The sequence below is a fragment of the Notechis scutatus genome, chromosome 2 (genome assembly GCF_049901735.1).
Source record: "Notechis scutatus isolate UNSWTSFEM ecotype Mainland chromosome 2, rNotScu1.2, whole genome shotgun sequence".
NCBI lineage: Eukaryota > Metazoa > Chordata > Lepidosauria > Squamata > Elapidae > Notechis > Notechis scutatus.
In genome coordinates, this window is record NC_142010.1 from 26,343,404 (window position 1) to 26,370,749 (window position 27,346).

The 27,346-nt window shown below is 45.5% G+C and overlaps 2 protein-coding genes across 9 annotated transcripts in view; one reads left to right on the forward strand and one right to left on the reverse strand.

Moving 5' to 3' along the window:
* Positions 1-27,346, reverse strand: part of LOC113428608 (major histocompatibility complex class I-related protein 1-like) — a 684,789-nt gene that overhangs the window by 102,076 nt on the left and 555,367 nt on the right. The window lies entirely within an intron of this gene.
* LOC113427194 (major histocompatibility complex class I-related protein 1-like) lies at positions 10,499-26,890 on the forward strand. Of its 2 annotated transcripts, XM_026689657.2 has the most exons (6): positions 10,499-10,697; positions 13,446-13,721; positions 21,896-22,171; positions 25,181-25,465; positions 25,836-25,913; positions 26,772-26,890. In XM_026689657.2, the coding sequence occupies exons 1-6, from the start codon at positions 10,532-10,534 to the stop codon at positions 26,852-26,854; spliced, it is 1,164 nt and encodes a 387-aa protein (XP_026545442.1). In that variant the 5' UTR covers positions 10,499-10,531; the 3' UTR covers positions 26,855-26,890. The 2 variants fall into 2 exon arrangements, with proteins under 2 accessions (XP_026545442.1, XP_087810023.1); XM_087953897.1 differs by lacking the exon at positions 25,836-25,913.

A 27,346-nucleotide genomic window follows, 5' to 3' on the forward strand; every position in this document is an offset into this window, starting at 1 on the left:
CCATAACAACACAAGAGCACACAATAGATACAAACTCAAAGTTAACCGCACCAAACTTGATTGCAGGAAATACGACTTCAGCAATAGAGTGGTCAATGTCTGGAATACTCTACCCGACTCTGTAGTTTCTTCCCCAAACCCCAAAAACTTTAACCTTAGACTGTCTACTATTGACCTCACCCCTTTCCTCAGAGGTCTGTAGGGGCGCGCATAAAGCGCACCAACGTGCCTACCGTCCCTGTCCTATTGTTTCTCTTATTCTTCTCTTATTTTTCTTATATGTACCCATTTCATGTATTCACAACTATGTATACACTTATACTTATTATCTTGTAAACAATTGGCAAATCAAATAAATAAATAAATAAAATAAATAAAATAAAGGGGAGAGCTACAGGGTCTCTGAAGGGCCCAGGGCTAAGGAAGGTGCATATTCAGGGCATCGCTGTGGGGAGAAGGAAGCAGCCACCTTCGTCTCTTAAGGGAACAGAATTTTAAAGGAGGTTTCGCCCTTAGCCACAACTGCAAACTTGTTCTGTCCAAATCACAGTCCGAACTGTTAAGAGAGGAAAAACTTCATTCCGAAGGGTGATAAAACGCTGAGATTTTTTTTTTTAATCCCTACGAGTCAGATGTGCGCGTGAGGGAGAATAGAGGTGAGTCACATCACTGCTTCTGAAATAGGAGGGAGGGGAGAAACGCCAGCGTGGAATAACAGGAAAGCCGTTAAAAAGAAGGGGGGTGGAGTCTGTCAGAGCACGACGGAGGGAGGTTGAATATTGGCGAGAGAGCCAAGGAGGGAGGGTGAATATTGGCGGAAAGTCGTTAAATGATGTTGGGGGAGAGTCAGAGCACGACGGTGGGAAGGAGAGAGGGTTAATATTGGCGGAAACCCGTTAAAAGGAGGGGGCGGGAGCCTGTCAAGTGACTATTGGCTGGAAAACGAAGGAGGGAGGGTGAATATGGCCGGAAAGCCGTTAAACTGGGTGGGGGAGGGAGAGAGTCTGTCAGAGCACGAGGGAGGGAAGAGCCAGATCCTACAAGGGGGGAAAAGGGTTATAAAAGGACTGAAGAGTTCCTATGCCTAAAGTTGGTCTCAGTTAAAAAAAGAGAGCCTGGGAAATCTGAACTAAACTTATTTCCTCACAGAAAGTCTAACACCATATAGTGGTATAAGGTTTCCTGCTTGAGTAGAGGTTGGACTAGAAAACCTCCAAGGTCCCTTTCCAACTCACTTATTCTGTAACTAATACAACATTTTTCAATGCCTAGAAAAGCAGATAATTACCTGTTTGGCATCTTCCATATGTTGAATGAAACCTATAAAATAACCAAGTACTAAATAAAGACTAATATTCTTTCTAATCACTTCAACTTTCTCTATCCTTGGAGACAGCTCCATTATTATTAAGATCCTCACCTTTATTTTAGCTTTTTATAGTTTTTAATCTTAATCTTTATTGATAATGATTTTAGATATTTATTATTTTATTTTGTCACATGCTACCCAGAGTAGCTTGCTTGTGAGATAGATAGGCAGCTGTATAAATTCAAAAAAAACCAACCCTGCCAAATACACTTGGCTCAGATGATAAGAAAATGCTGGAATTATATGAACAAATGCTCTTCTGAATAAGCTATAGACAGACTGAAGTAATTCAAGCTTTCCTATCACCATATTATTTTTTAAACACAACTTACTGTATTTTTATTTTGTTTAATGCATGGCCCAGCCTGCAAAATATAAAAGATATCCTGCTGATTTCCTCCATACACCTGGAATATTCCCCCATACACATATTATTTCTGCTGTCAAAATGTCCCTACTAACTAATCAACAATTTAAATCCAGAAATGGGAGACAGGAGCACATTTGGTTCCCCCAGGAGATTATTTCTGCCCCAGCTTTGCATCTCTCCTCTGCATGTGGTTTTGGAGGAATGATGGCTCAGATACTTTGGGAAAAAGTGCAAAAAAGAGCAACTAAAATGATTAAAGGCCTGAAGACTAAAACATATGAAGAATGTATGGAATTGGTATGGCCAGGATAGAGAAAAGAAGGACTAGGGGTGATATGATACCATGTTTCTCACGAAATAAGGCCGGGCCTTATTTTTTTTTGACCCCTGAAAAAACGGCTAGGCTGTCTTTTCGGGGGTGACTTAATTTCCTCCCCCACCTAGAGTGGCCCATACGCACGTACCTCGCCGCGAGGCCGCTTCTATCAGCCGACGAAAGCTCCCCGAAGGCAGAGTCCCCAGCTGCTTCAGGACGTGGCATGGCTGCGTGTCCCCTCGCCTTTAGGCAGTCTCTTTCGGGCGATGGAAGCTCCCCAAATACAGTCAACAGCCACTTCAATCAGCTGGTAGAAGCGGCCTCGGGCGAGCGCACACACACTCTCATCGCCGCGAGGCTGCTTCTATCAGCCGACGAAAGCTCCCCAAAGGCAGAGTCCCCAGCTGCTTCAGGACGTGGCGTGGCTGCCCGTGTCCCCTCGCCATTAGGCAGTCTTTCGGGCAATGGAAGCTCCCCAAGTGCAGTCACCAGCCACTTCGATCGGCCGGTAGAAGCGGCCTCGGGCGAGCGCACACACACTCCCCTCGCCGCGAGGCCGCTTCTATCGGCAGATGAAAGCTCCCTTGAAGGCAGAGTCCCCAGCCGCTTCGGGGCGAGGTGTGCCTATGCATCAGGTTCCCAACTGCAAACTCAATGCAACTGCAAACTCAATGCAACTGCAAGCTCAATGCAATGTACATATGCTGTTGTCAGAATACATATCAGATGACCCCAAGATTCCCGCTGCATTTCTGCTTCCTGAGCCAGCCGCTCTTCTTCGTCCCCTCAGATAGCCCTATTCCATCCCCCGCCTCGATTTCCCAGCAGAACCATTTGGATCGCACAGGAGGGTTGCTAAAGAAGCTTTTTCTTCTCCTGTCCCACTCTTTTAAACTTCTCTCTGCAGCATTGGAAATCCTCTTCTGGCGACTCCATCCCAGCTCCAACCCTGCTTAGTTTCCATCCTAGACAAGCCCCCTCCCAGGTGCGCTCTGGGAATCCAAGGCTTATTTCCTCCCCCACACCTCTGATTTGAGCAGAGCAGGCACAGAGTGGGGGCGGGCAGGGAGGGGGCAGAATGGAGGGGCTCCTGGGTTTTTTGCCTGAGCTGGGTGAAGATTGTCTTGGTGGGCCCAAAGGGTGGTCTTTCGGATTGCTTTAATGATTTACAGGACACTTCCCTGAACCCCCACCTCCTCCAGTGGGGAGGACGCTGTCTTACTGGGCCCGGGACAGATGATGGCTGCGTTGCAGGGAAGAAACACCCCCAAAGCCCCTTGGGGAAACATAAATGAATGAATAAACTCAAAGGGTCTTGGGACAACCCCCCTGGTAAATTGCATCAACAAAAGAGAGGTGGCGGAAGAGCAGGGAGCTTCAGGTTCAGAAACTCGGTTAAGTACAAGCTGCTACTTCTTCCCTCCCTGCCCTCATTTCACGTTGCCTTTCATCACAAAGCAGATCTTAATGATAAACAACCCTTTTGTAACTTACCAACTGCATGCCAAATCCCAGCCACCACTCCCAGGGGAACCACAAAGCAACACCCCAATTTATTAAAAATCCACCATTTAAATAAAAATAAATAAACCAAGCCATTTATTCAAATATTTTTTTATTTTATTTTTTTATTTATTTATTTGATTTGCCAATTGTTTACAAGATAATAAGTATAAGTGTATACATAGTTGTGAATACATGAAATGGGTACATATAAGAAAAATAAAAGAATAAGAGAAACAATAGGACAGGGACGGTAGGCACGATGGTGCGCTTATGCACGCCCCTACAGACCTCTTAGGAAAGGGGTGAGGTCAATAGTAGACAGTCTAAGGTTAAAGTTTTTGGGGTTTGGGAAGAGACTATAGAGTCGGGTAGAGTATTCCAGACATTGACCACTCTATTGCTGAAGTTGTATTTCCTGCAATCAAGTTTGGTGCGGTTTACTTTGAGTTTGTATCTATTGTGTGCTCTTGTGTTGTTATGGTTGAAGCTGAAGTATTCATTGACAGGTAGGACATTGCAATGTATGATTTTATATACCATGCTTAAGTCAGACCGAAGACGGCGTAATTCAAGGTTTTCTAGTTTTAGAATTTCAAGTCTGGTGGTATAAGGTATTCTACAACGAGTAGAAGAGTGGAGAACTCTTCTTGTGAAATATTTCTGGACTTCCTCAATTGTGCTAATATCAGATACGTAATGAGGGTTCCAGACTGATGAACTGTATTCGAGTATTGGTCTAGCAAATGTTTTGTATGCTCTGGTTAGTAGTGTGATATTACCAGAGAAAAAACTTCGTGAGGATTAGGTTAACAACTCTTAATGCCTTTTTGGCTATGTAGTTGCAGTGGGCTCTAGCACTTAGATCATTAGAGGTGAGTATTCCAAGGTCCTTTACAGAGCTTGGGTCATCAACAAGATCTTGACTATTCAGCTTGTATTTTATTTTCTGATTTTTTTGCCAATATGTAAGACAGAGCATTTATTTGTTGAGATTTGAAGTTGCCATTTGTTTGACCATTCAGATACATAGTCAAGATCTTTTTGTAAGGTAGCAGTATTGTCTGTGGTATTGAACAGCTTTACATCATCAGCGAAGAGAACGCAATTGCTCTTAATATGATCACAGAGGTCGTTTATGTAGAGTATGAAGAGAGTTGGTCCTAGAACACTGCCCTGGGGGACACCACTATTGACAGGTACTGGATTTGATAGAACGCTCCCGATTTTGACCATTTGTTGTCTGTTTGACAGGAATGCTTCTATCCAGTTATTCAGTTGTCCAGAGATACCATAGGATTTTATTTTTAGGAGTAGTTTGTCGTGTACCACTGAATCAAAGGCTTTACAGAAGTCTATGTAGATTGCGTCAATTGCTTTGCCCTGGTCGAGTTGTGTCGTCCATATGTTTTTGCAGTGTAAGAGTTGCAGACTACAGGATAGTTTTTTTCTGAAACCAAATTGTTTATTGGAGAGTAGGTTGTTTGACTCTAAGTGGAGGATGATGGATTTGTTAATAATTGATTCCATGACTTTACAGGTGACGCAGCATAAGGAGATTGGCCTGTAATTTTCAACTAGGCTTGGGTCTCCCTTCTTGAAGATGGGGATGACTGTGGCTTGTGACCATAGCTTAGGCAAGGAGCTGGTCCTGAAAGATTTTTCAAAGATTATGCTTAGAGGTTTGGCTATGGCAGTGGATAGCTTTCTTAAGAAGTAGGCACATATTCCATCCGGTCCAATAGATAGAGATGGTTTTAGATTGCGTAGTGATTTTTCGACATTGTCTTCTGTGAAATCGATATGTATTAGATCATTGTTGTTATCTGTGGTACGGCTAGGAAATACTGGGCATGATCCATTGCTGTTTACAAATACTGAGCCGAAGAATGTGTTAAAGATGTTGGCTTTAATGGTGTCGTCGTTGCAGTCTTTACCATCAGGTCCTATCAAGGGAGGGATGGACCTTGAGTCTTTTAGTTTGTTGTTTACAAAATTGTAAAAAGCTTTGGTGGAATTGGTGCTTAGAAGGTTTTCCTCTTGTTTAATGTGATAATTGGTGCATTCAGTCTTTATCTGGTGGCATAAATTTTTGTATCGGTTTTTGAAATTGGCAACGTGACCAGATTTGTTTTTCCGCCAGAGTGATCTCTTTTTGGATTGAAGTTTCCTTATTGATATGGGTAATCTGCTTTTTTGTTTTGTTTTGGGAGTTGTTGTTGGAACATATAGTTTGATGACTCTTTTGACTTCAAGTAAAAATATATTAATATTTTTAATATTTTATTAAATACAGGAACAATTTATTCAAACATACGTAGGAACAATTTATTCAAAAATAGTTATGTCATCTTCTTCTGGAACATCGTCATAACGCTCCAAAGCCTGAATTCTGCCTGGAATCTCTTGTGATTCCATTGCCTGTAAAAGAATTGGTCCCAATCGCTGATGTTTAGCAATAGAGGTCTCCTTAAAGGAGTATCTCTTGTCCATGTATCCTGCTCGTAGTGCATTGGCAACACAGGTGTCAGTGATGGTATCCCATGCCGCCTTCACCCAACTCACAACCTCTGCCAGGCTAGGCTTCACAAAGTTTTCTCGTTGGTTTCTCTCCATGCAATTCTCAATATAGTCATTGATTTGTACCTGCAGATTGTCCTTGAATGGTTTGTTTACTACAATGTCTAGGGTTTGGAGATGTGCTGTCATTCCTGCTGGGATCATTATTTGATCCACTCTTCTTTGTACAAGGAAACGCTTCATGTCTTTGGCACGGTGAGTGCTGGCTGCATCCCATATCAGCATGCCTCTTTGGCCACCTCGCACAACAAGTGGCAGAATTAACTCGATCCACTTCCTTATAACACCCTGTGTGCACCAAGCCTTTTCAGTTTCAAGCACATTAAGTCCCTGAAACACGTTCAATTTTTTCTTTTTTGCCCTTGGCAATGACAAGAGGTGCTACTTTTGTCCCATTCGCCTGGATGGGACAAAGCTACGTGTGCTTTCATATCCAGTTGATGGAATGTAAATTGACGAGGCACCCCTCTTATCAATTGTTGTTTGAGCCTCTTGGCCCAAAAAAACTCCAGTCTCATCCATCGCAATCATGTGAGAGACATTATGTTTGGAGAAATCAATGGTGTCAACAAATGATTTAAAAGCAAGTGCCCGTTTGACAATTTCAGCATCTTCTAGCTTGAAGAGCAAGGTGGATCTCCTCAGAGACAATTCATATCACTGAAGGAAGCCATCCAGCCAGTGATGAGAGGCTTTGAATTCCCCTTGGGTAATTTCAAACTGTGGTGCCATTGCAAGGGTAAATGCTTGAATATCAGCCCTGCATACAACCAAAGCCTTGGCTCTCCTGTCAGCAATCCATTGGGAGATGGTGTCTTCAAGTTCAAGATATAATGGATGCCAACCTGATCCACACCTGCACTTCTTGGCATTTCCTTTCTGCACCTGTTGACTGAGGTTATCATACTCAGCTCTCCATTTTTGGACCATACAGAGATGCAACATATTCTCTTTGCAGAAAGTGGTCAGATTCTTATCACGAGAAGCCACACCTCGCCCTGAAGCGGCTGGGGACTCTGCCTTCAAGGGAGGTTTCGTCTGCCGATAGAAGCGGCCTCGCGGTGAGGGGAGTATGTGTGTGTGTGCGCTCGCCCCGAGGCCGCTTCTACCGGACGATCAAAGTAGCTGGTGACTGCACTTGGGGAGCTTCCATTGCCTGAAAGAGACTGCCCTAAAGGCGAGGGTACACGGGTTGCCACGCCACGCCCTGAAGCGGCTGGGGACTCTGCCTTCAGGGAGCTTCTATCGGCTATCGGGGTATTCTAGCCTAGGCTACCTGCAGGGCACTCCTAAAGGCAAGTTTTCTCCCCATCCCCCCGCCCTTCCCCCCCATTTCTCTTCACCTCGTGTAGTTCTAACGAACGATGTGAGAAATGGTGGGGAAACGCATGGTTTAAATAGGCCTAAATTTTGGGGGTGGGGCTTAATTTCACCTCATGCCTAGAAATCATGCTGGGCCTTCCTATTGGTGGAGGCCGTATTGTTGGAGAAACACGGTAGTATTCCAGTATTTGAGGAGCTGCCACAAAGAGGAAAGGGTCAACTCATTTCCCAAAGCACCAGAAGACAAAAAACAATGAATGGAAACTAATCAAGAAGAGAGGCAACCTAGAACTAAGGAGAAACTTCCTAACTTTAAGGGCAGTTAACCAGTGGAACAGCTTGCCTTCAGAAGATGTGGATGTTCCATCACTGGAAGGCTTTAAGAAGAGACTGGACAGTCACTTGTCTGAAATGCTTGAGCAGGGGGCTGGACTAGAAGACCTCCAGCTCTATTCTGATTGATACCCAGATTCCCTTGGAGATGGCAAACCATGATTGAGGTTCAATTGTAATCAGCACATAATGCAATATTGGCTGCCTTTCTGATGAACAAATCAGGAAAATTTGCCTTTCCTAGTCTGCTAGAGAAAAAGAGGGGTTAATTATAAGAAAGATCAGTTCTGCAGTCATACACAGAAAAGAGAAAACAAAACAAGAATTCCTGAAAGTATTAAGCAAATGTGTTTTCCAGAGAAAGAAGGGGTGGGTGGGTGGGAAGGAAAGAATCCTTCAAACAGTTATGTCTTCAAAAAGGCTCAGTAGTGTCGGACCTGGTGAATACTTGGATGGGAGACTTTGAGGAAATCCCAGAACTATAGGCAAGCAGACGAAGTTGGAAGTGCATCCCAGAAAAAAGGCAACAACAAAACGCAGGTACATGTCCAGATGCTCTAGGACAGGGGTGGGCAAACTACGGCCCGCGGGCCACATCCGGCCCGTTGGTCTGTCCAATCCGGCCCGCCCCTGAAAAAAAATCGCTGGGCGTGGTGTATTGCCCTGTGCCGCATGGCCCCCAAAGCTGCAAAACAGTGCGGAGCGATCTAGGGGTAGGAAAGAAAAGAAATTTGCAAAGGCCTCGGCTGGGAGTTCGAAATCACCTTCGAGTGCGACCTCTCCGAAGGTGAGTCCCCGCCGATCCCCCTTTTTTTTCCGGGGCTTCCAGGCTTAAACTTTGCAAAGGCAAAGCTTGCAGGCTGGAGCGTCTTCCCGCCGAGGAGCGGGAAGGGTTCCGCCCGGTGGGCGGGGCGGGCTGCTTGGAGCGAGCTGCTTGGAGCCACCTAAAGCTAGGCCGCTGCTGGTGGAGCCTTGCCCTGCCTTGGTGCCCCGTTCCCGGCTCGGCGGTCCTGCTCGGGCGGCACTTTAAAAGCCTGCTCCCAGCACTCGAGCAACTTTCCAGCAACTTTTGGCTTCGTTTTAACTCGTGGGCGCTGCGCCTGGCCCCGAGCCGCGCGGTGGAGGAAGCCCAGCGGGCGGGTGGGCAGGCGGGCTGCTTGGAGGAAGTGAACCGACGGCGCTCCGGGCTTCCCCTCCGCCGTGCGGCTCGGGCGAGTGCGGCGCCCGTGAGTTAAAACGAAGCCGAAAGTTGCTGGGAAGTTGCTCGGTTTTCCGGGGCTTCCAGCGCTTTGGAAAGGCAAAGTTTGAAGGCTGGAGCGTCTTCCTGCCAAGGAGCGGGAAGGGTTCCGCCCGGCGGGCAGGGTGGGCTGCTTGGAGTGGGATTCCGTGTGGCTCAGGGCCAGACGCTCCCGCCTGCAAACTTTGCCTGTGCAAAGTTTAAGCCTGGAAGCCCCGGAAACCCGAGCAACTTCCCAGCAACTTTCGGCTTCCTTTTAACTCGCGGGTGCTCGCACCTGGCCCCAAGCCGCGCGGCGGAGGGGAAGCCCGGCAGGTGGGCGGGCTGCTTGGAGGAGGCGACCCGGTGGTGCTCCGGCAGCAGCAACAGGCAGTTCCGCCCGGGCTCCGCTCAGGTGTCCGGCTGGGGCTGTCACGAGTTGCTACCGCCGGCGCAGCTCGCACGGTTCCAGTCCTGCATTGCCTTGGGAAGGAAAAGGCAAAACCAGGAGCCACTGAGCCTGAGCCTCTGGTGCCGCTGCTCCCGTTGCAAAGCACCGCCGCGGCTCTTCCTTTTTGCCTTTCCTTCCCGAGGCAACGCGGGACTGGAGCCGCGCGGAGCTGCGCCGGCGGTAGCAACTCCTGACTCAGGGGCCTCTGAGGGGAGGGGAAGGAGGAGAAAAGGGGGGAAAGGGGGGCGATTCCCAAAAATCTTGTGCTGACCCGGCCCGTCTGTCAAATTTTAAAAGTCAATGCGGCCCCCGAGCCAAAAAGTTTGCCCACCCCTGCTCTAGGATTTGCATTTCCCCTTTTCCCTATAGAGCCAGCTATGACCCCTACGCAACCCCTACATGGCACCATGGGTGTCTGACAACAGCCAATAGAATACATGTTCTTGCAGAGGAACAGGAAGCTCAAGTGCAAAGCCTAAGAGAAAATATAAATGCACCCACCCACTCTCAACTCCATGCTGCCCACTCTCAACTTCAGCTGCCCAGAACCATGTGCTTGGTGGTTCTGTTCATCATTAAACCATCTTCCAACTCTTACTCTATTCTATCTTTCCAATCAAGCCTCCAGCCTCCATTTTGTCTCCAGTGCCTTTCTCCCGGCTTGGAACTGAACCAGAGGGATATTTCTTGCCACAATTGTTAAGGATGAAAAACGTTCATAAATCCCTTTTTTCAGTGCCGTTGTAACTTGGAAACGAACTGTTGGAAATCGACAACTACCTGTCCGTGAAAGAAACACTTTCACGAACCAGGAAGGCACCAGAAGAGCGGAAACAGGAAACCGAGGAGAAGTGCCTAGCGGTGAGAGAAGCAGCAGCAACCGGACGTCTCCTTCCCCGCCGCGGCCGCACCTGCTCAAGGTCTCCGGCCAGGTACTTTCCACTCGGGCGTGGTTCGCCGAATCGTGGGAGGCGGAGCGATCGATCACGCAGCGTTGTGACCACAGCGCTATTCGGGATCTGCATTTCCGAAAGGCTGGTGGTTCGCAAGAAACTCGGGGGCTCGATCTTATGGATCGCCTTTATCTTTTCCCCCGGATCCCCGGGAACTTCACCGAAGGAAGGATCCCCCGGGAGCGGAGGGCGGCTGGGCTCCGCGGGGCTCCAGACCGCCGGACGACGAAGCGCTTCTTCCTTCTCCCAGCGCTGCTTTTGCTCTTGCGCAGCGGCTGCTCCGGTGAGTGGCGGGGAGAGCGCCCGTGGGCGAAGCGTGGGCAGAGGAGAGGGAGGCGGGGGGCTTCGCCGCGTGGGCTTCACTCGAGGCGATCTCCTCTCCTCTCACCCCGCCTGGCCAGCACGCTGCGAGGAAAAAAACCACCAGGTGGACGCGGCAAGAGGAAGGGACGAATCCACGAGCCACGAATCGCGAGCGCCGTGGAGCAGGTGGGCAGGTGCGACGGGACCCGAGAGCCCGCAAAAGGGAGCCGGACTGCAACGCCCGTGGTTCTCAGCCCAAGCGGTCCACCGCGCTGGCATCGCCGCTTGCAAAAATCTCTCTTACAAAAATCCGCTTGCAAAAATCTCTCTTACCCTGGCGCCATTCTCCCTCCCCGTGAAGTTAGCTTAAACCCAGTTTATTTTCCGAAGGTCCTTCAAGACTTGGTTGGGTCATCAGGGGAGGGAGGTCTTAGGGGACCCAGGAGATCTTGCAGTGGTCCATTGTGTCTGTTAACATCTAATCTTTTGTATGCCTTAATGCTATTTTACGTTTATAAACTAATGTCCTTTGATGCTTTGAGACTTTGGAAAAAGTGCAGAGAAAAGCAACTAAGGTGATTAAAGACCTGGAGACTAAAACATATGAAGAATGGTGGCAGGATTTGGGTTTGGCTAGTTTAGAGAAAAGAAGGACTAAGGGGGACATGAAAGGCTGCCACAAAGAAAAGGGAGTCAATTTATTTTCCAAAGCACTAGAAGGCAGGACAAGAAACAATTGGGGGGGGAACTAATCAAGGAGAGAAGCAACCTGGAATTAAGGAGAAACTTCCTAATAGGGAGGACAATTAAATCAATGGAACAGCTTGCTTTCAGAAGTTAAGGGTGCTCCAACACTGGAGGTTTTTAAGAAGAGACTGGACAGTCACTTGTATAAGATCTCCTGGTTGGGCAGGGAACTGGACTAGAAGACCTCCAAGGTCCCTTCCAGCTCGATTCTGATATGTTCATTGGTGTTGGAGGCAGTCCAGAGTTTATTTTGGTGACATGAGTGGCCATTTAAATTTGATTGATAGATAGATCAAAGGTCAGGCCTCACCTACCAGCACTCCCTGATAAATGACAATCAGGTGTTTGGTTGTCCAAAGGTGTGTCGGTGGTGGGTTGAAAGGACAACCAATGAAAGAACAGAAGAAAAAAGCACCTGTTATTGGGAGGATCTCAGGTGGCTTTGGAAAGTCCCAAAGGGCGTAGGAAAAATCTGGGATCCTAGCCAGAACAATAGAATGTTGACTTTAGACAACCATAAATGTATGTTTGGATATGCTCTGAACTATGAAAATATTTCCTCTTTTGTTTGTTCTCTTCTAGTATTTATTTTCCATGTTGGATAGTGTTCCACACCCAGGGCCTCTTAGCCCGTCTTCCTGGTAGCAGAGAGGAGCATATAGAGTACAAGAATATAAAGCATTTAGAAGACAATACATATACAGATAATCCTTGATTTATGACCACAATTCAGCCCAAAATTCCTGTTGCTAAGAAAAACATTTGTTAAGTAAACTTTGTCCCATTTTATGACCTTTCTTGCCATGGTTGTTAAATGAATCACTGCAGTTAAGTTAGTGACATGGTTGTTAAATGAATCTGGCTTCCTCATTGACTTTGCTTGTCAGGAGATCATGTGACTCCAGGAGCAACAGTGTCATAAATATGAGACAGTTGCCAAGTTGAATTTAGATCGCATGGTCACAGGGATGCTGCAACGGTCGTAAGTGTGAAAAACAGTCATAAGTCGCTTTTTTCAGGGCCGTTGTAACTTTGAACAGTCATTAAATGAACTGTTGTAAGTTGAGAACTATCTGTAATAATATTTAGAAAACTAACCAGACAACTGGGACACATTCTAGAATTTTAAGATTCTGGGCTTCAGTCATATATGGTCATGAACATCCTAAACAGTACTTATTTTGGGTTATAAAATAATTGTGGAATGCTGCCCAGCTTGTGGGATTCTGCATTTCAAACCTATATTTTAATTTATTTCATTGTTGTGAGTCACTCGGAGTTGTTAAGATTTGGGTGGCGTGCAACTTTATTTTATCACAAGATTAGTTGGTAGAAGTTTTATTGTTTTATTGCGTGTGTAAATGAAAAAGTTACCACACTATGTTACAGTAGTGTGGAGAGGACAAAAGCAGTCACAAATACCAAGCATCTCAGCTGAAATTATTATTTTTTGCTGTTTGAGACTTATTTTATTTATTTTATTTGGCTTCTTTTATCTTGTATTTCTGGCACTGAAAAAATTGACATGATCATTTTTCACACTTTTCCACACTTACGACCTTTGCAGCAGCCCCATGACCATGTGAGCCAAATTCAGATGCTTGGCAACTGATTCATACTTATGACCGCTGCTGTGTCCTGAGGTCATGTGATTGCGACCTTTTGATAAGTGAATCTGGTTTCCCCATTGATTTTGCTTAACAACCAGGTTACTAACTTATCCACTGCAGTGATTCGCTTAACAACTGTGGCAAGGAAGGTCGTAAAATTGGGGCAAAATTGCCTTAACAAATGTCTCACTTAAGAGCAGACATTTTGGGCTCAATTGTGGTCGTAAATCAAGGGCTTCCTGTAACTTTTTCTATCCAGAAAATTTGAGGTCATAAAAGACTGAATTGATTGCCGTCAACAAATGACCCCATTTGAACGGTGGGGAAGTGCTTCTTCCTGCCATACCTGAAACTCTGCCTTTGTTTTCCAGATGGACACACCCATTCTCTGCTTTATCAGTACACTGCCGTATCAGAATCCATTGGAGACCTGCCCCAGTTCACTGCTCTGGGCTATGGGGATGGCTTCCTTGCTGGTTCCTACAACAGCATCACCAAGCAGGCCGTGTCCCGAGCCCCCTGGATGAAGAAGATTGAGGAAGAGGACCCCCATTTCTGGAATTGGATGACTCAGAGAGCCTTCCTTTCTGGGCAGCGTTTCAGGAAGGATCTGGAGAATATCCTGCAGGAGAACAACCAAAGCCGAGGTACAGCCAGGAAATTTCACATCCTTGGGCCAGTCTTCCAACTCTTACCCTATGCTATCCTATTCTATCATCTCTCTCTCTCTCCCTCTCTCTCCCCCTCCCTCTCTTTAAAAATATGTAGATATTTCAATGCACAAGATTAAATATTAAATTAAGATAAAACCATGACCATTTTGCAAGCAGCCTATCCTATCATGGTTGGCTTTCATCATTGATGTTTTTCTTTAATCTTTGATTGTTTGCAGGGATTAACACTCTTGCATTAGATATAAGCTGATTCACAAAAGGGCTCTTTGCTAATCCTTTACAGTTAATGAATCTGTAGGGTGCTAATAAATTATAATTTGAAGGCAGGGCACTGGGCTGCATATAGGAGAGGCCGACCTTGCAAGATGAGCTGGAGAAAGAAATAGTTGCAGGAATCTTCACAATGGAATAAAGCAGCTTCAAGAATTAAAACAACAGGAAGGAGAGAAAGGCATGGAGAATCTTAACATTCCCTGATATTTTGTTTTCATTGCCAGACGGGCAACAAATAAATGTGATGAACATTTTTTCTTCTCATCTAGATCTTAACATTTGGGGAGACAAACTCAAGAGATCTGTCAGGAAAATCTGCTGAGAAGGTTGTTGTGTTTTTGTTGCCCCTAGCGACTGCCTGGACAAGCCCCTGCAGTTTTTGTGGCCAGATTTTGGATTTGCCTCATTTCTAGGGCTGAGAGAGAGTGATTGGCTCAAGCTTATCTAGCTGGCCTTGGGCTTCAGGCGAGACTAGAAATCAGGGCCTCCCTGTTTCTAGCCTGGTACCAAAGTAGCTCTTCTCTATTAAGAAGGCAGTTCAAGGCAACAAAGCCAAATCTTCCATTAGATTACAAGTAGTCCTCGACTTACAACCACAACTAGGGCCAGAATTCCTGATGCTAAGCAAAGCCATTGTGAAGCCCGATTTTATGACTTTTTTGCTACGGTTGTTAAGCAAATCATTGCAGCTATTACGTGAATCACACAGTTGTTAAACAAATCCAATGTCAGTTCTGATCCAACCTGGTTCCAAGAGAGCAAACTCAAGACAAAGGCAGCAGCCCCCGCCTTTTAAGGTTTCATTCACGAATTCTGTTTCTTCACAGATAAAAGGCTGCTTCCAACTAATTAGCTCCGACAAGAAAGAGCCTTGCCCGAGTTGTTTTTCAAGGCTGCCAAAAACCCACAGATAAGAAATAGTTTACAAAAGTTTTCAAATCAAATATTAACTATAATGTCCAAGAGGCTGAGTTTCAGAGCGTCTTTGCCTTCTGCAAAGAACGCTTCTTCAAACCTGGCTTTTATCCGCTTGAGGGAGGGGCCATTACCTTGCAGCCTTACTCCCGAGTCGCCCATGCTGCTGTAACTATCCTACGAGCAATCCTGCGCACACACGCACTTGGTACAGGCTCCTCGGGAACCTCCTCATTGCTGCTGCCAGCCCCCACAATCTCTGAAGGCAGCAGTCCACTCCTTAATGGTCCTGGCCCCTCATCTGAATCCTCGCTCTCTTCCACCATCCGCACCTGCTGCCGGCTAACCACAACACTGTCCCCCGTTGACTTTGTCAGAAGTCGGCTGGGAAGGTAGGAAATGGTGACGACGCAATCCCGGGATGCTGCTTTACTATCACAAATACACGACGGTTGCCAAGCGCCTCAGTTTTGATCACGTGATCATGTGAATGCTGCAGTGATTGTAAACGCAAGGACCGGTTGTAAGTCGAGGATCAGAGAGAAAACGGCATGCGTGAGCCTCTCCAGAGTGCAAGGCTCCCTGCCATGAAGTGGAGAGTGTTGTGCGACACTCTAGTTCAGGGCCAGATGCGTCACGTGCTGGCCACTCCCGAACCCAGTTTAGTGAAGGGGAAAAAAGTCGCAATACATTACAAGACGATGTGACGACTCGAGTTTGACACCTGCTCTAGTTTAATGAAAAGGAGGACTAGGGGTGACATGATAGCAGTGTTTCAATATCTCAGGGATTGCCACAAAGAAGAGGGAGTCAAGCTATTCTCCAAAGCACCTGAGGGCAGGACAAGAAGCAATGGGTGGAAACCAAACAAGGAGAGAAGCAACTTAGAACTAAGGAGAAATTTCCTGACAGATAGAACAATTAATCAGTGGAACGACTTGCCTCCAGAAGCTGTGAGTGCTTCATCACTGGAGGCTTTTAAGAAGAGACTGGACAACCAGTGGTCTGAAATGCTTATGGATTATAGGGTCGTTAAAAGAGGATGAACCCCTGTCGACATACCCACTTCCTACCTTCTACCCTGCTTGTCTTGGTCTGCTTGCCCAGTGGCAAGGCTGGTGATTGAAGGCATGGAGCTGGTGCCAGATGCCATTGAGGCAAGTTTGAAAGCACAGCAGGATCTGATCCCCAGCTGGGAATCAGAGCTGGGGCTGGAAATGTGGACTCAAGGCCCGGAGCCGGGGTGAAGGCGAAGGCATAATGAGGTCAGACCTCCAGCTGTAGCTTGGAAGTCGGAGATGCCGAGCCAAGCCCAGAACTAGTGGTGTTTACATTTGTAGCAACAGTGATGCTGAAGAATTCCTAAGGATGGACCTTCAGTAGGAGGCCAGAGATAAGAGACACCAAGCCAAAGCCGAAGGTCCATGCAGCCATAAGGCCGGTGAAGGAGGAGAGGCAGCGAGGGAGCGGTGGCATCTGGATTTACCTTGGTTAGGAGAACAGAGGCACCAAGCTGAGACCTGGGATGATGGTGGCAGTGGCAATGGGAAGACAGTGAAGAGGAAATAGTAGCAGAGGAGTGGATGGGACAACCGGCCCAGAACTGAATGGCTGAATCAACGAGCCCAGCAACTGGTTGCCAGAGACTGCAGAAGCTGATAACCGGAATTAGCCTCCAATAAGCTGCTACTAGGACTACCAGTTAGGAGTGGAAGGACTTCCTTTGGGAGTTGGGGATGCTCAAGATCAGAGTTCCCCAATCTTTCTGGGTTGACGGCCTGGGGCTCCTTACGCACACCTGCACGTGCATGCAAACAGAGCTGTGAGTATGTGATGGGACCGCGAGTGCCCATGTGATGGAAATGGGGCCATGAGCGCCTGTGCAAGTCTTATGGCGATGCTAAGCGTGAGTGGGGGGTGTGTGTGTGCACACACGCATGCATATCAGCAAACCACTCGTGCGGCCCGTGGCCAAGAGGCCACGGCCCACAGGTTGGGAACTCCTGCTCAAGGCAATAGATTTGGCAACTTCTAGGTGAGACCATAAAGGTCGCTGGTGTGAATATAGGGATGGATGTTCTGCACCCTTCCTCTCCCAGGTGAGAGTCAGGGATAGGATGTGTGTGTTGTGTATGTGCATGCAGCCCCCCCCCCCACCTGCTGGCCATTGCAAGAGACCAGTTCTGAAACAGGGTAGATTGATTGGGGCTAGGGATAAGGGAGAGCTCCTTCTGGCACTGAGAGCCAACGCTGAAGTTCTGTAGGAACTTCTTCCCTCACATTCCCCTTACCGGGTGATTGAGTTGCAGTGGATGGTTGAGGGAGAGGCAGGCCCCCCCATCTCAGAGGAAGTGAGAAGTCCGTGAGAAGTTCTTCAGAACTGAAGAAGCATCTCGGATAAAAACTGAAATATTTTCAAAGGAAAAAACCAAGAAAGTCCACTTGCCTTTTGGAAAAGCACCTTTGGGTTGATTGAGCATCTTCATAGACCCCTGAGTAACTTTAATCTGGCTTCACTGGGCATGGGGTCAAAGGTAGCTTGGATTTTATCATTACTATGGAAGCTGATTCATAATAGCAGTAATACACCGGATCTGGTTTTCTATCAAGGCAACGGTGGAATTTTCTGGATTTGAGGGAGATAGGGGTTTTCCCCTGCCATGGTCAGATCAGAGGTGGCATTCAGCAGGTTCTGACCAGTTCTGGAGAACCAGTAGCAGAAATTTTGAGTAGTCCTGAGAACCGGCAAATACCACCTCTGACTGGCCCCACCAACCCCATCTATTCTCTGCCTCCCGAGTCCCAGCTGATCGGCTGGGTCTCCTTTGGTTGCCCTGCACAGGAGAACGGAGCTGGAAAGCAGGTTAGTGGGGAGAAGAGGGAATGGGATTTTGCAGTATATCCTTTCCCCAGGAGTGGGAGGGAATGGAGATTTTACAGTGTCCTTCCCCTGCCACGCCCACCAAGCCTCGCCCACAGAACCGGTAGTACAAATTTTTGAATCCCACCACTAGATCAGACCACTTGATGGTGATCCTCCACTTCTCTGGTGCTACCCCCCCCCAGAGGATGGGCCTATTGGATTGGCTCACCCCAGGTTAGGTTAGGATTAGGGTTGGGCCCACCACAACAGTCTCAGTTTCTCAGGTGGCTCCTTGGGAAAATTAATTGCCCAGCCCAGTCCTAGACTCACAGGTCTCTCTTGAAGAGCAGGTGGTAGCTGCGATATAGTGCTCCAGTTGCATCCATTTCTGGACTGGGAGGTCCTGCTCCCCATTCACCTTGGCCTTTGTAACCTCTTAGATCAGTGCCCCCCTACCTTTTGGGCAACAGGGACTAATTTCATGGAGAGAAGTTTTTCCGCAGACCGGAAAGGCTGTGGTTTCACGAGCTGCCTGCATTTCACAGGTGGGGCTTTGCCTGTTTCAACGACCCAGTTTCTGTCATGCCGTAACCCAGTGCTGGTCCACGGCACTGGGTCCATGTCTTAGATTACTATAATACTATAATACTCTCTGCTTGAGGCCGCTCTTGAAGAGCCTTTGAAAACTTCAGCTGCTGCAAAATGTTGCCAGCTACATTTATTTTATTTATTTATTTTTTTGATTTGATTTGTCAATCGCTTACAATATAATAGGTATAAGTATAAACATGAGTAAGAATACAGGAAATAGGTACGAATAAATGGAGACAATAGGACAGGGACGGTAGGCATGATTGTGTACTTATTGTTATTTTGTTCCCAGGTGCCATTCAATGCACTGATTGCCACATTTAAAGCCCTATGTGACAAGGCACCGGGTTACCTAAGGGACTGTCTTTTTCCAAGAATTTCTATCCCTCCAATAAGGTCCTACAGATCTGGCATGCTGCAGATCCCATCAGCCAAAGAGCGTCGACTAGCAGGAACTAGAAAATGGCCTTTTTCTTCTGCAGCCCCTGCCTTATGGAATATTATCCCAACAGAATTTAGAATAGTCCCAACCCTGTTGGCTTTTTCACAAAGCTTTAAAAACTTGGCTCTGTATTTGGGGCTTGGAATGTGTCCCGTTACTTGGTTTTACTATTAAGTTTATTAATCATCATGGCTGCCACAGAGGGGCTGCCACAGTGAGGAAGGGGTCAAGCTATTTTCCAAGGCACCTGGAGGCCAGACAAAGAATAATGGATGGCAACTGATCAAGGAGAGATTCAACCTGGAAACAAGGAGAAACTTTCTGACAGTGAGAACAATCAACCCATAGAACAAAAGTTGCCTTCGGAAGTTGTGGGAGCGCCATCACTTGAGACCTTCAAGAAGAGATTGGACTGCCATCTGTCAGAAATGGTGTAGGGTCTCCTGCTTGGGCAGGGGGTTGGACTAGATGACCTACAAGGTCCCTTCCAACTCTGATTATCTGTTATCTGGCTGTCATTTACACTCATTTATTTTGTGGATGCTTTTGCTGTCTTAATGTATTTTAAATTGTTTAAATTGTTTTATAATTTTAGAATTGTAAGCCGCTTAGAGTCCCTTGGCTGAGATAGGCAGCTATAGAAATTGATTGAAAGAATGAATATGTAAATTAAATAAAGTCACTTGTTTCAGTGCTGTTGTAACTTTGAATGGTCACTAAATGAATGGTTATAAGTCGAGGAGTACCTGTATCTGATTTTCTGTCTCCATGTGGAATGATCTAGACTAGGGGTCTCCAAAGTTGACAACTTTTAAGACTTGTGGACTTCAACTCCCAGAATTCCTCAGCCAGCCTGGTTGACATCCACAAATCTTACAGTTGTCAAATTTGGTAGACCGCTTATCTAGACAAGAATTGTTCTTAGTACCATAGAACTCCTGACTTCTGGGAAGTTACATCTTCCCAGCTCATGACATCTGGTTGACTCTCCAATATCTTTCCATCCATTCAAAACCACCAACCAAAACAGTTGATATTTGCTCTGCTGACAAGAAAATAAACTAGGATGGGTAGGATTAAGGTTAACCACTATCTAGGCTCTTCCCCCCCCAACACTAGGACTCAGATGTATCTTACTGGTGATCTGGTGGGGTATGCAATGTGGGATTTCAGATTTTATGGGGGATTTAGTTGTGTGTGTTGATTTGCTATAATGGAATGATGTTTCTTATTTTGTTTGCTGCCTAGTGATAAATGGATTAATCCATTATAAACGGGATTAATCCATCTGCCAAGAGAGAAGAAGCCGAACAATGAAATTCTGACCGGCAGCTAAATATCCTACAAAGTCGATGGAGCATGTAAGCTGTGTTTTTCGATGGATGAACTATGCTGTCTTGGTTTCTGGTCAACAGCCAGACCAAGATCAAAGGTTTACAAGCCAGAGAATTACCTGCCGGTCACCTGCCATTTTTTTTTCCAGTCTAGGGTAATGAATGGTAATGCTAATTAATTTCATAAACTTTTCCTGAACCCTAGAATGATAAATGGGGGATAGGACCGGTAATTAGAGACAAAGGAGTGGGTGCAAATATGCAATGCTTAGCAGTCCCTGATTTTTCCAGCTTGGTGCCCTGGCGGGAGGGGGAAGGGGATGGTTCTGTGTGAGTGAGAGGCGCACCCGCAAGCGAACGCATCTCCATGTGTACAAGAGCAGGTGCATGCACCTGCCGCTTGCACAAATGGAGCTTTGTGTGCGAGCACCAGTGGAGCTGCACGCATGCAGGCACTCGCTCACTGCTCATGCAGGTGGAGCTGCTCGTGGGCAGGCACTCACCCGCCGCTCCTAGGAACCAGTTCCGAATGGGTTGCGGACTGATAGTGGGTCACGGCCCGGGGGTTAGGGACCCCCCCCATGCTATGACACGGTACCATACAGTGTTATAATTTGCTTCGTTAAAATATTTTGGAGAACAAATCCAGTTCTGGAGAAAACACTAAAAATGGTTTAAGGGTCACACTATCTTCACTTGGAGGAAGGAAGAGATTCACTTCTAAGATAATGCAAAACAATCAGCAGTGCTAGGCTGGAAAGTCAAAGAAGTTGCCTGCTTTGAGAAGGCTTGGTTGACCCCCCCCCCCAACCTGCTTTTTGCTTGCTTTCTAAGCTTGAATAAAACTTTGCAAATCGTGTGTCTTTGTCCTGCTTCAGTCAGAATTGGGAAGCTTGTTCTGGGTGGATGCATTTGTATCGATTTCTATACATGCACTCACTTAGTCATTTTGAAGGAGAGATTTAGGCCATTGTGATAGCAATAGCAATAGCACTTAGACTTAGCAATAGCACTTAAGACTTATATACCACTTCGCAGTACTTCACAGCCCTCTCTAAGTGGTTTACAGAGACAGTCTATTTCCCCCAACAATCTGGGTCCTCATTTTACCAACCTTGGAAGGATGGAAGGCTGAGTCAACCTTGAGCCTGGTGAGATTTGAACTGCCAAATTGCAGGCAGCTGGCAGGCATCAAAAGTAACCTGCAGTATTGCATTCTAACCACTGTGCCACCGCAGCTCCTAGAAAACAGACCTTTTATCCAGGTTTAGAAAGTTCTCTGAAAGATGGGAAAGTTTATAACAGTTTGCGGGCCTGTACTACAAGGGGAGGAGAACACATCAGATATTTTTGATATATTTGTCAGCATTTAAGCAGGGTGGACTCTCTACATTCAATGTCCGTGTGAATGATATATTAGTTGTTTGTTTCCTTTTTTTGTACACATGGTTTTCTTTTTTTATTATTAGGGTCTGATGGTTGTTAATTTGTTTCTTCTCCCCCCGCCCCCCCTTTTGTATTTTATCTTTGGAAATAAAACATTTAAAAAACCTGGCTCACTGCTGCATTGGTGATGGGAAGAGTGGACAAACATCCCTTTCCTTTGCCTTCCTCTAGGTTGAGTGAGGGAATCTGGAAGCTGGAGATAAAGCAGGGATGGAGAGGTTTTCTTTCTGACAGAACTTGCCTAAATGTGCGGTGATGGCTTACTAATTTTGCTCTCTTTTAGAGCTTCATGTCTGGCAGCGGCTCTACGGCTGTGAGCTGGCAGAAGATGGGAGCGAAAGGGGGTACGATCTCTACGCTTACGATGGGAAAAACTTTCTCAGCTTTAACAAGGCCACCCTCAACTGGACGGCAGCCAACGCCGAGGCCGAAACGACCAAGAAGAAATGGGATGCCGACTTGGACAGGGGCTGGCGCAAGAAAATTTACCTGGAAGGGGAGTGCTTTGCCTTGCTGAAGAAATGGCTGGACTACGGCAAAGAAGCTCGGGCAAGGAAGAGTAAGGATGGCAACGCTGAATAAGAGGAGAGGGTGTCTATTTATGGCCTAGAGTCTTAATTGGGTGGTACAAAATACTGCAACTGAAGAAAGAGCGGGTTGTCTCATTCGCAGAATAACCAAGAAAAGGTGGCAGGTTATTTATTTATTTATTTTAAACAAATTTTATTTTCAAGACAAACAATACATAAAGACACAAAAACATAATAACATAAAAAATCTCTTTTCTGAAGGTTGCTTAGTCCCAGGTTAAAACTCTTGGTACAGACACAAATTCAAATTCATATTCATTTTACATACCATTTCATATCCTATTAACATTTTCAATTTTCTATATGACTTCTCCTCTCTTTTAAATTTTCTCAATTTTATTTTATTTTATTTATCTCCTCTCAATTCATATCATAATATTTATTATTCTTTGTCTGTTCTATTCCAGCCAACCATTTATTTTTCTTCTTTAAAAAAAAGAAGAAAGACTTCTCCTGTACACTATATGGAGTATGATGCCTTTATCTCTTTCCCCACTTAATATAAAACACATGACATACATTGGGATTCTGTCTGGTACATTCTAAAATTATACTATATTATCAAAAGTAATACAAATCTATTCATTAATATTGATATTCATTCATATCTTAAACGTTTAACTCATTGCTTTTCAATTAAATCACATACTTTTGTGGAAGCCCTATTTTCCATAATTATTCCCCCCACATCACATATTATAGCTCGATATTTCATTAAAATGTTCCTCCCTTCTACTTCAAATCACATTTCACAAAAAAATTCACTAATATACCATATTCTAATCATTAATATTAACAATCATTTATATCTTAAACATTTTATCCATTTTAATTAAATATCATGCCTTTGTGGGAACACTTATGCTTTCCAAAAAGTATTATCCCCCCATCACAATCTTGAATCATATTTCATTACAGTACTCCCTTTTTCTTAACCAAAATTTTCACTAATTTATATTAAATATTTTATCACATTTTAAGTTACATATTGTTTCTAATTTTCTATGATTACTTCTAAATACAGGTATAAAAATGCAATCTTATGTACCTTTCTAGAATCCCTTTAACAATAAGATTTATCCATTATCTCTAAAAAAAACTTTTGCTTCTTAACATCTTGCTCCCCACCATTAGGGCTTCTCATCCCTTCCTTTCTCTCTTGCTTCTTCTTCTCCTTGTCCTCTTTAACCCCTTGTCTCTCCACCTCCCTTTTATTCTGCTTTCCCCCTTTCTGTTGTTTCTTAACATAATGTCCCCTTTTCACCTTATTCTTCTCTTTTTGGGCTGTTTTTCCAGATCTTAAAGACCTTTTCCCCTTTTTCTCTTGCTTTTTCCCTTCTCCAGTCAAAGTCATTTGTTCATCAAAGATGGCTTCTTCTTCTTCTTTGTCCCCATCATCCTCATTCTGCTTCACATAAGTATAAACCGCCATTTCTAAGTATTGAAAAGTAGTATCAAGACCATCTTCCCCTCCTTGTTTTTCTCTTTCATATTTTTGATATATAAGTTTCAATCCATCCATAGATAATGCCATTGTGTAGAGAAAAAGTTTTTCCAAACAACCACACAGATGTTTTAATCAGAAGTAATTTCCAAAGGTTCCAAAATCACCAAACAATCCAAACAGACTATTTCTTTTAGATACCTTCTTCTTCACTTTCTCTTTCTGGGGTTAAAGTAATCACAAATCCTTTTCAAATATATATTTTTTGGAAGTTTTTTAATGTTTAAGAACTCTTTGCAATTCTAGGCAATCTTCTCCTTATTTTCAATTTTGCTCTGATTTTTTTCACTCTCCCTTCCCACTCAAAGCCAAAAAGGTTTTTTGTTTTTTTTTTCCGCTGTCACTTTAGGAAGGAGAGTAGAACAAAGAAAAAACTTTCCCCTTTAGAGTATTCGCAGCTTGTAACTCTCACAAGGAATAATATATACTTAGCAGCCTTCAAGGTTCCAGGTCACTTTCTCCCGTCTTGTCCCGGTTAGAAGCAACTTTCACTATTCTTCCAGCTTTCTCCCTCCTGCACATGCTTTCCAGGCTGCAGCTTTCTTCGTGGCGGCCATTGCTGACCGCCGTTCCTCCACCTCGGGAAAAGGGGGTTTAGCCGGCTGGGGAGGGGGTTTGCGGCACCCCCAAACCCCTTGCCGGATCCCCCCTGTCTTCAGCTGCCTCTACGGGGCAGCTATATCCCCCAGATCCAAATGGATCGGGGGAACCTTGGCGGCGAACGCAGCAGGGATCGCGCGGTCGCGAATCCCTAAAGGTGGCAGGTTATTGAAGGAAAGAAGAATTGGAAAGCTCTTACTCTTTGGTGTTGGGCCTGCTTGGCAATTAGATGGGAGTCCACTAGGGAGATTGAAATACATACATCCTTACTCACTTAGAAATACATCCTTACTCACTTAGGTAGTCCCCGTAGGTGTCGAAAGCACCATTTTTTAAAGGTGCTTTTTTATTATTAAAAAGTTGCTTCTGGCTTGAAAAGATTAGCCAGTGACATCATCGTTGCCCAGGAAACACCCAATCATATCCCTGTTAAGGAGCTAGAGCGAATGACGGGAGCTCGGTCCACCATGCAGCGGGGCGGGGTCTCGAACGCAAGGTTGCTAACCTCCAACCCAGAGTCCTAACAACGCTGCTATCATTTAGATAGTGAGATGGGTAGTGCCTATTTTTTTTTAATATAAATAAATACTGTTGCCAAGAAAACTGAACGGTTATTTCCTCGTAGGCCCCAGGAGTTATGCTTGACTCCAGAGAAAAAAAATGCCTTTTATGGAAATGGCTTCTCTGGAGGTATTGCAGTCCCAGGCATCCTTCCATTCTTTGGGGGCAGTTCCGCAGGGCTTTCCTTGAGTCCCGGAGCAGACTCATAGCCACATGACTAAGATGCAGATATTTGGGGATGGAGAATTTCAAACATTGTGAACAAATGACATTTTTCTTCTGACAATTCTCTGCATTCTCTACACTGGAGCAGAGCCCCCAGTGGTGACGATGAGCAGCAGGACTGAGGTTGACGGCAAGGAAAGTCTTCTCTGCCGAGCTCATGGCTTCTACCCCAAGGAGATCGATGCCTTCTGGAGGAGGGACGGAGAGGTCTGGCTGGAAGACACCCTCCAGGGGTCCGTGGTCCCCAACTCAGATGGGACCTACTACTACTGGCTCAGTATCCAGATTGATCCCAAAGAGAGGAGCCGCTACCGGTGTCATGTGGAACATGATGGCCTGCAGGAACCTCTGGACTTGGCCATGGAAGAGGCTGGTGAGAGGCTGGAGAAAAACAAGGGGGTCTGGCAGACTCTCCATGGAAGAATCTGGGTGGGGGATATTTACAGCAACACAAAACCTAAACAGGGGAACATGTATAATACACGAGATGTTATACAGGAGGGAACAAGCCTTGAAAGATACAAGGGCCTTATTAACGTGGGGTTATAAATAAAGACAAGAGAAAGAATATTGTACCTTATTGTATATTAATTAGAATGTAGGATATGGATATTACAAGCCTAACATTCTTTGGCTTTTTCATGTCAAATTGAGTATATAACATTAGGAAAAAGAAACTGATGGAAATATTTCAGTCACATTCCAGGAAGGAAACACCCTCTTTTCCTTTCTTCCCATTGCAGCTTTATCTGCTGTGTATTTCAGAAGGGGACGAATGGTGGTTCTTGTCCTTCTGCCGGTGATATTAATTGGATGTATTGGTAAGTATGCTGCCACTCTACAGATGGGTTTGTAGAAAGAGGGAATTGCCATTCTGGTTTAGGCTTGAAGGCCTTATTTTCCAAATTTGGAAACTTCCAGGGGTGTGGACTTCCAACTGCCAGAATTCTCATCGGTGGCCATGCTGGCTGTAGAATTCTGGGAGTTGAAGTCCACACATTGGAAATTGCCAGTGTTGGAAAACGGGCCTCTAAGGACAGAGAGAGAGAGAGAGAGAGAGAGAGAGAGAGAGACTTCTCAGAGGATTCGTGGCTTCCAAAATCTCCACTTAAAATTTAGAGAAATAAAGACGTTTTAATTTTTTTATGTATTAAATTTATTTGCATCCTTATCTCGCCACAAGGTGACTTGTAGACCATAGGAGATGGTTTAAAACACCTGAGCTGCATTACAGGCTGGGAATGCACATAATTCCTAGCATTGAAATAAAACAAGACTTGTTTGGATTAAGCATGTGCTTAATTACGGTCCCAGGAAGCCTTGGTCAGAACACCCTCCCCCACCCCCTCCAGCCAGGCCATCAGGCCAGAAAGGTTGGGGACCATTAGCCTAACATTTCCCAACGGGCTCAAAGGAGAACTCGAACTCACAGTCTCTCACTTTCTAGTCCCAAAGCCTTAATCAGTACACCAAGTTGGCTCTTCTACTTAATGCACAGTGTCACGTCCTTCATTCCCAGTTAGGGCTGTAGCCTGTCTCTTGGTCACTGACCATGGATCTCCTGGGATGCTCACAAAAAGTCCTTTTTTTGGAAGCACCATGAGTTTTCCGATGACACCTCAGACTTGGAGGTGAAGGGAGGAAGAACACCCTGAGCGTTTTTCTTTTTGTCCTTTCAGGATATTGGGTGAAGAAAAAGAAAAAAGAAGAAGAGTCCACCACTTCAGATGATGCTCTTGAAGCAGTGATGAATTATAGGTAGTCTTCGGCTTACAACCGAAATTGGGACCAGAATTTGCACCACTAAACCATGAGAAAGATCGAGACTGTTGGCCTTTCGATCCATTTAATTGAACATACATGATATTCTTCCGACTAAAATGGGAATTCCGATTTTTTTCTTTTCCGATCATCATCATCATCATCATCATCATCATCATCATCATCATCATCATCATCATCATGCTTTTTTTGCAAAGTTGCCACTGGTCGGTGGAAAAAAACCAGCCGGTTCTCTCCGCTTGCAAGAGTGGGAAGCGCCGGAACTCCGCGTTTTTAAGTGGTGGGGAGGAAGACCCGAACCGAGCCGAGCCGCGCATCTGGGCTGTTTTGAGTTCCATGTTTCTTTTGCAACTTGTAAGCATGGGGGTAATCGGAAGCAGAAAAGTTCTTGCATGGTTTCCAAGGAGTCTCCTCTCCTGTTCCTCACCCCCTCTGTCCCCTCTCCCCTAATTCCTACCTCCCCCCCACCTCC

Coding starts and splice junctions, on each gene's coding strand:
- LOC113427194 (XM_026689657.2), top strand. CDS start 10,532: ATGGATCGCCTTTATCTTTTCCCCCGGATCCCCGGGAACTTCACCGAA. Junction 10,698..13,445: donor CTTGCGCAGCGGCTGCTCCG/GTGAGTGGCGGG, acceptor TTTGTTTTCCAG/ATGGACACACCCATTCTCTG. Junction 25,466..25,835: donor CTTGGCCATGGAAGAGGCTG/GTGAGAGGCTGG, acceptor TTCCCATTGCAG/CTTTATCTGCTGTGTATTTC.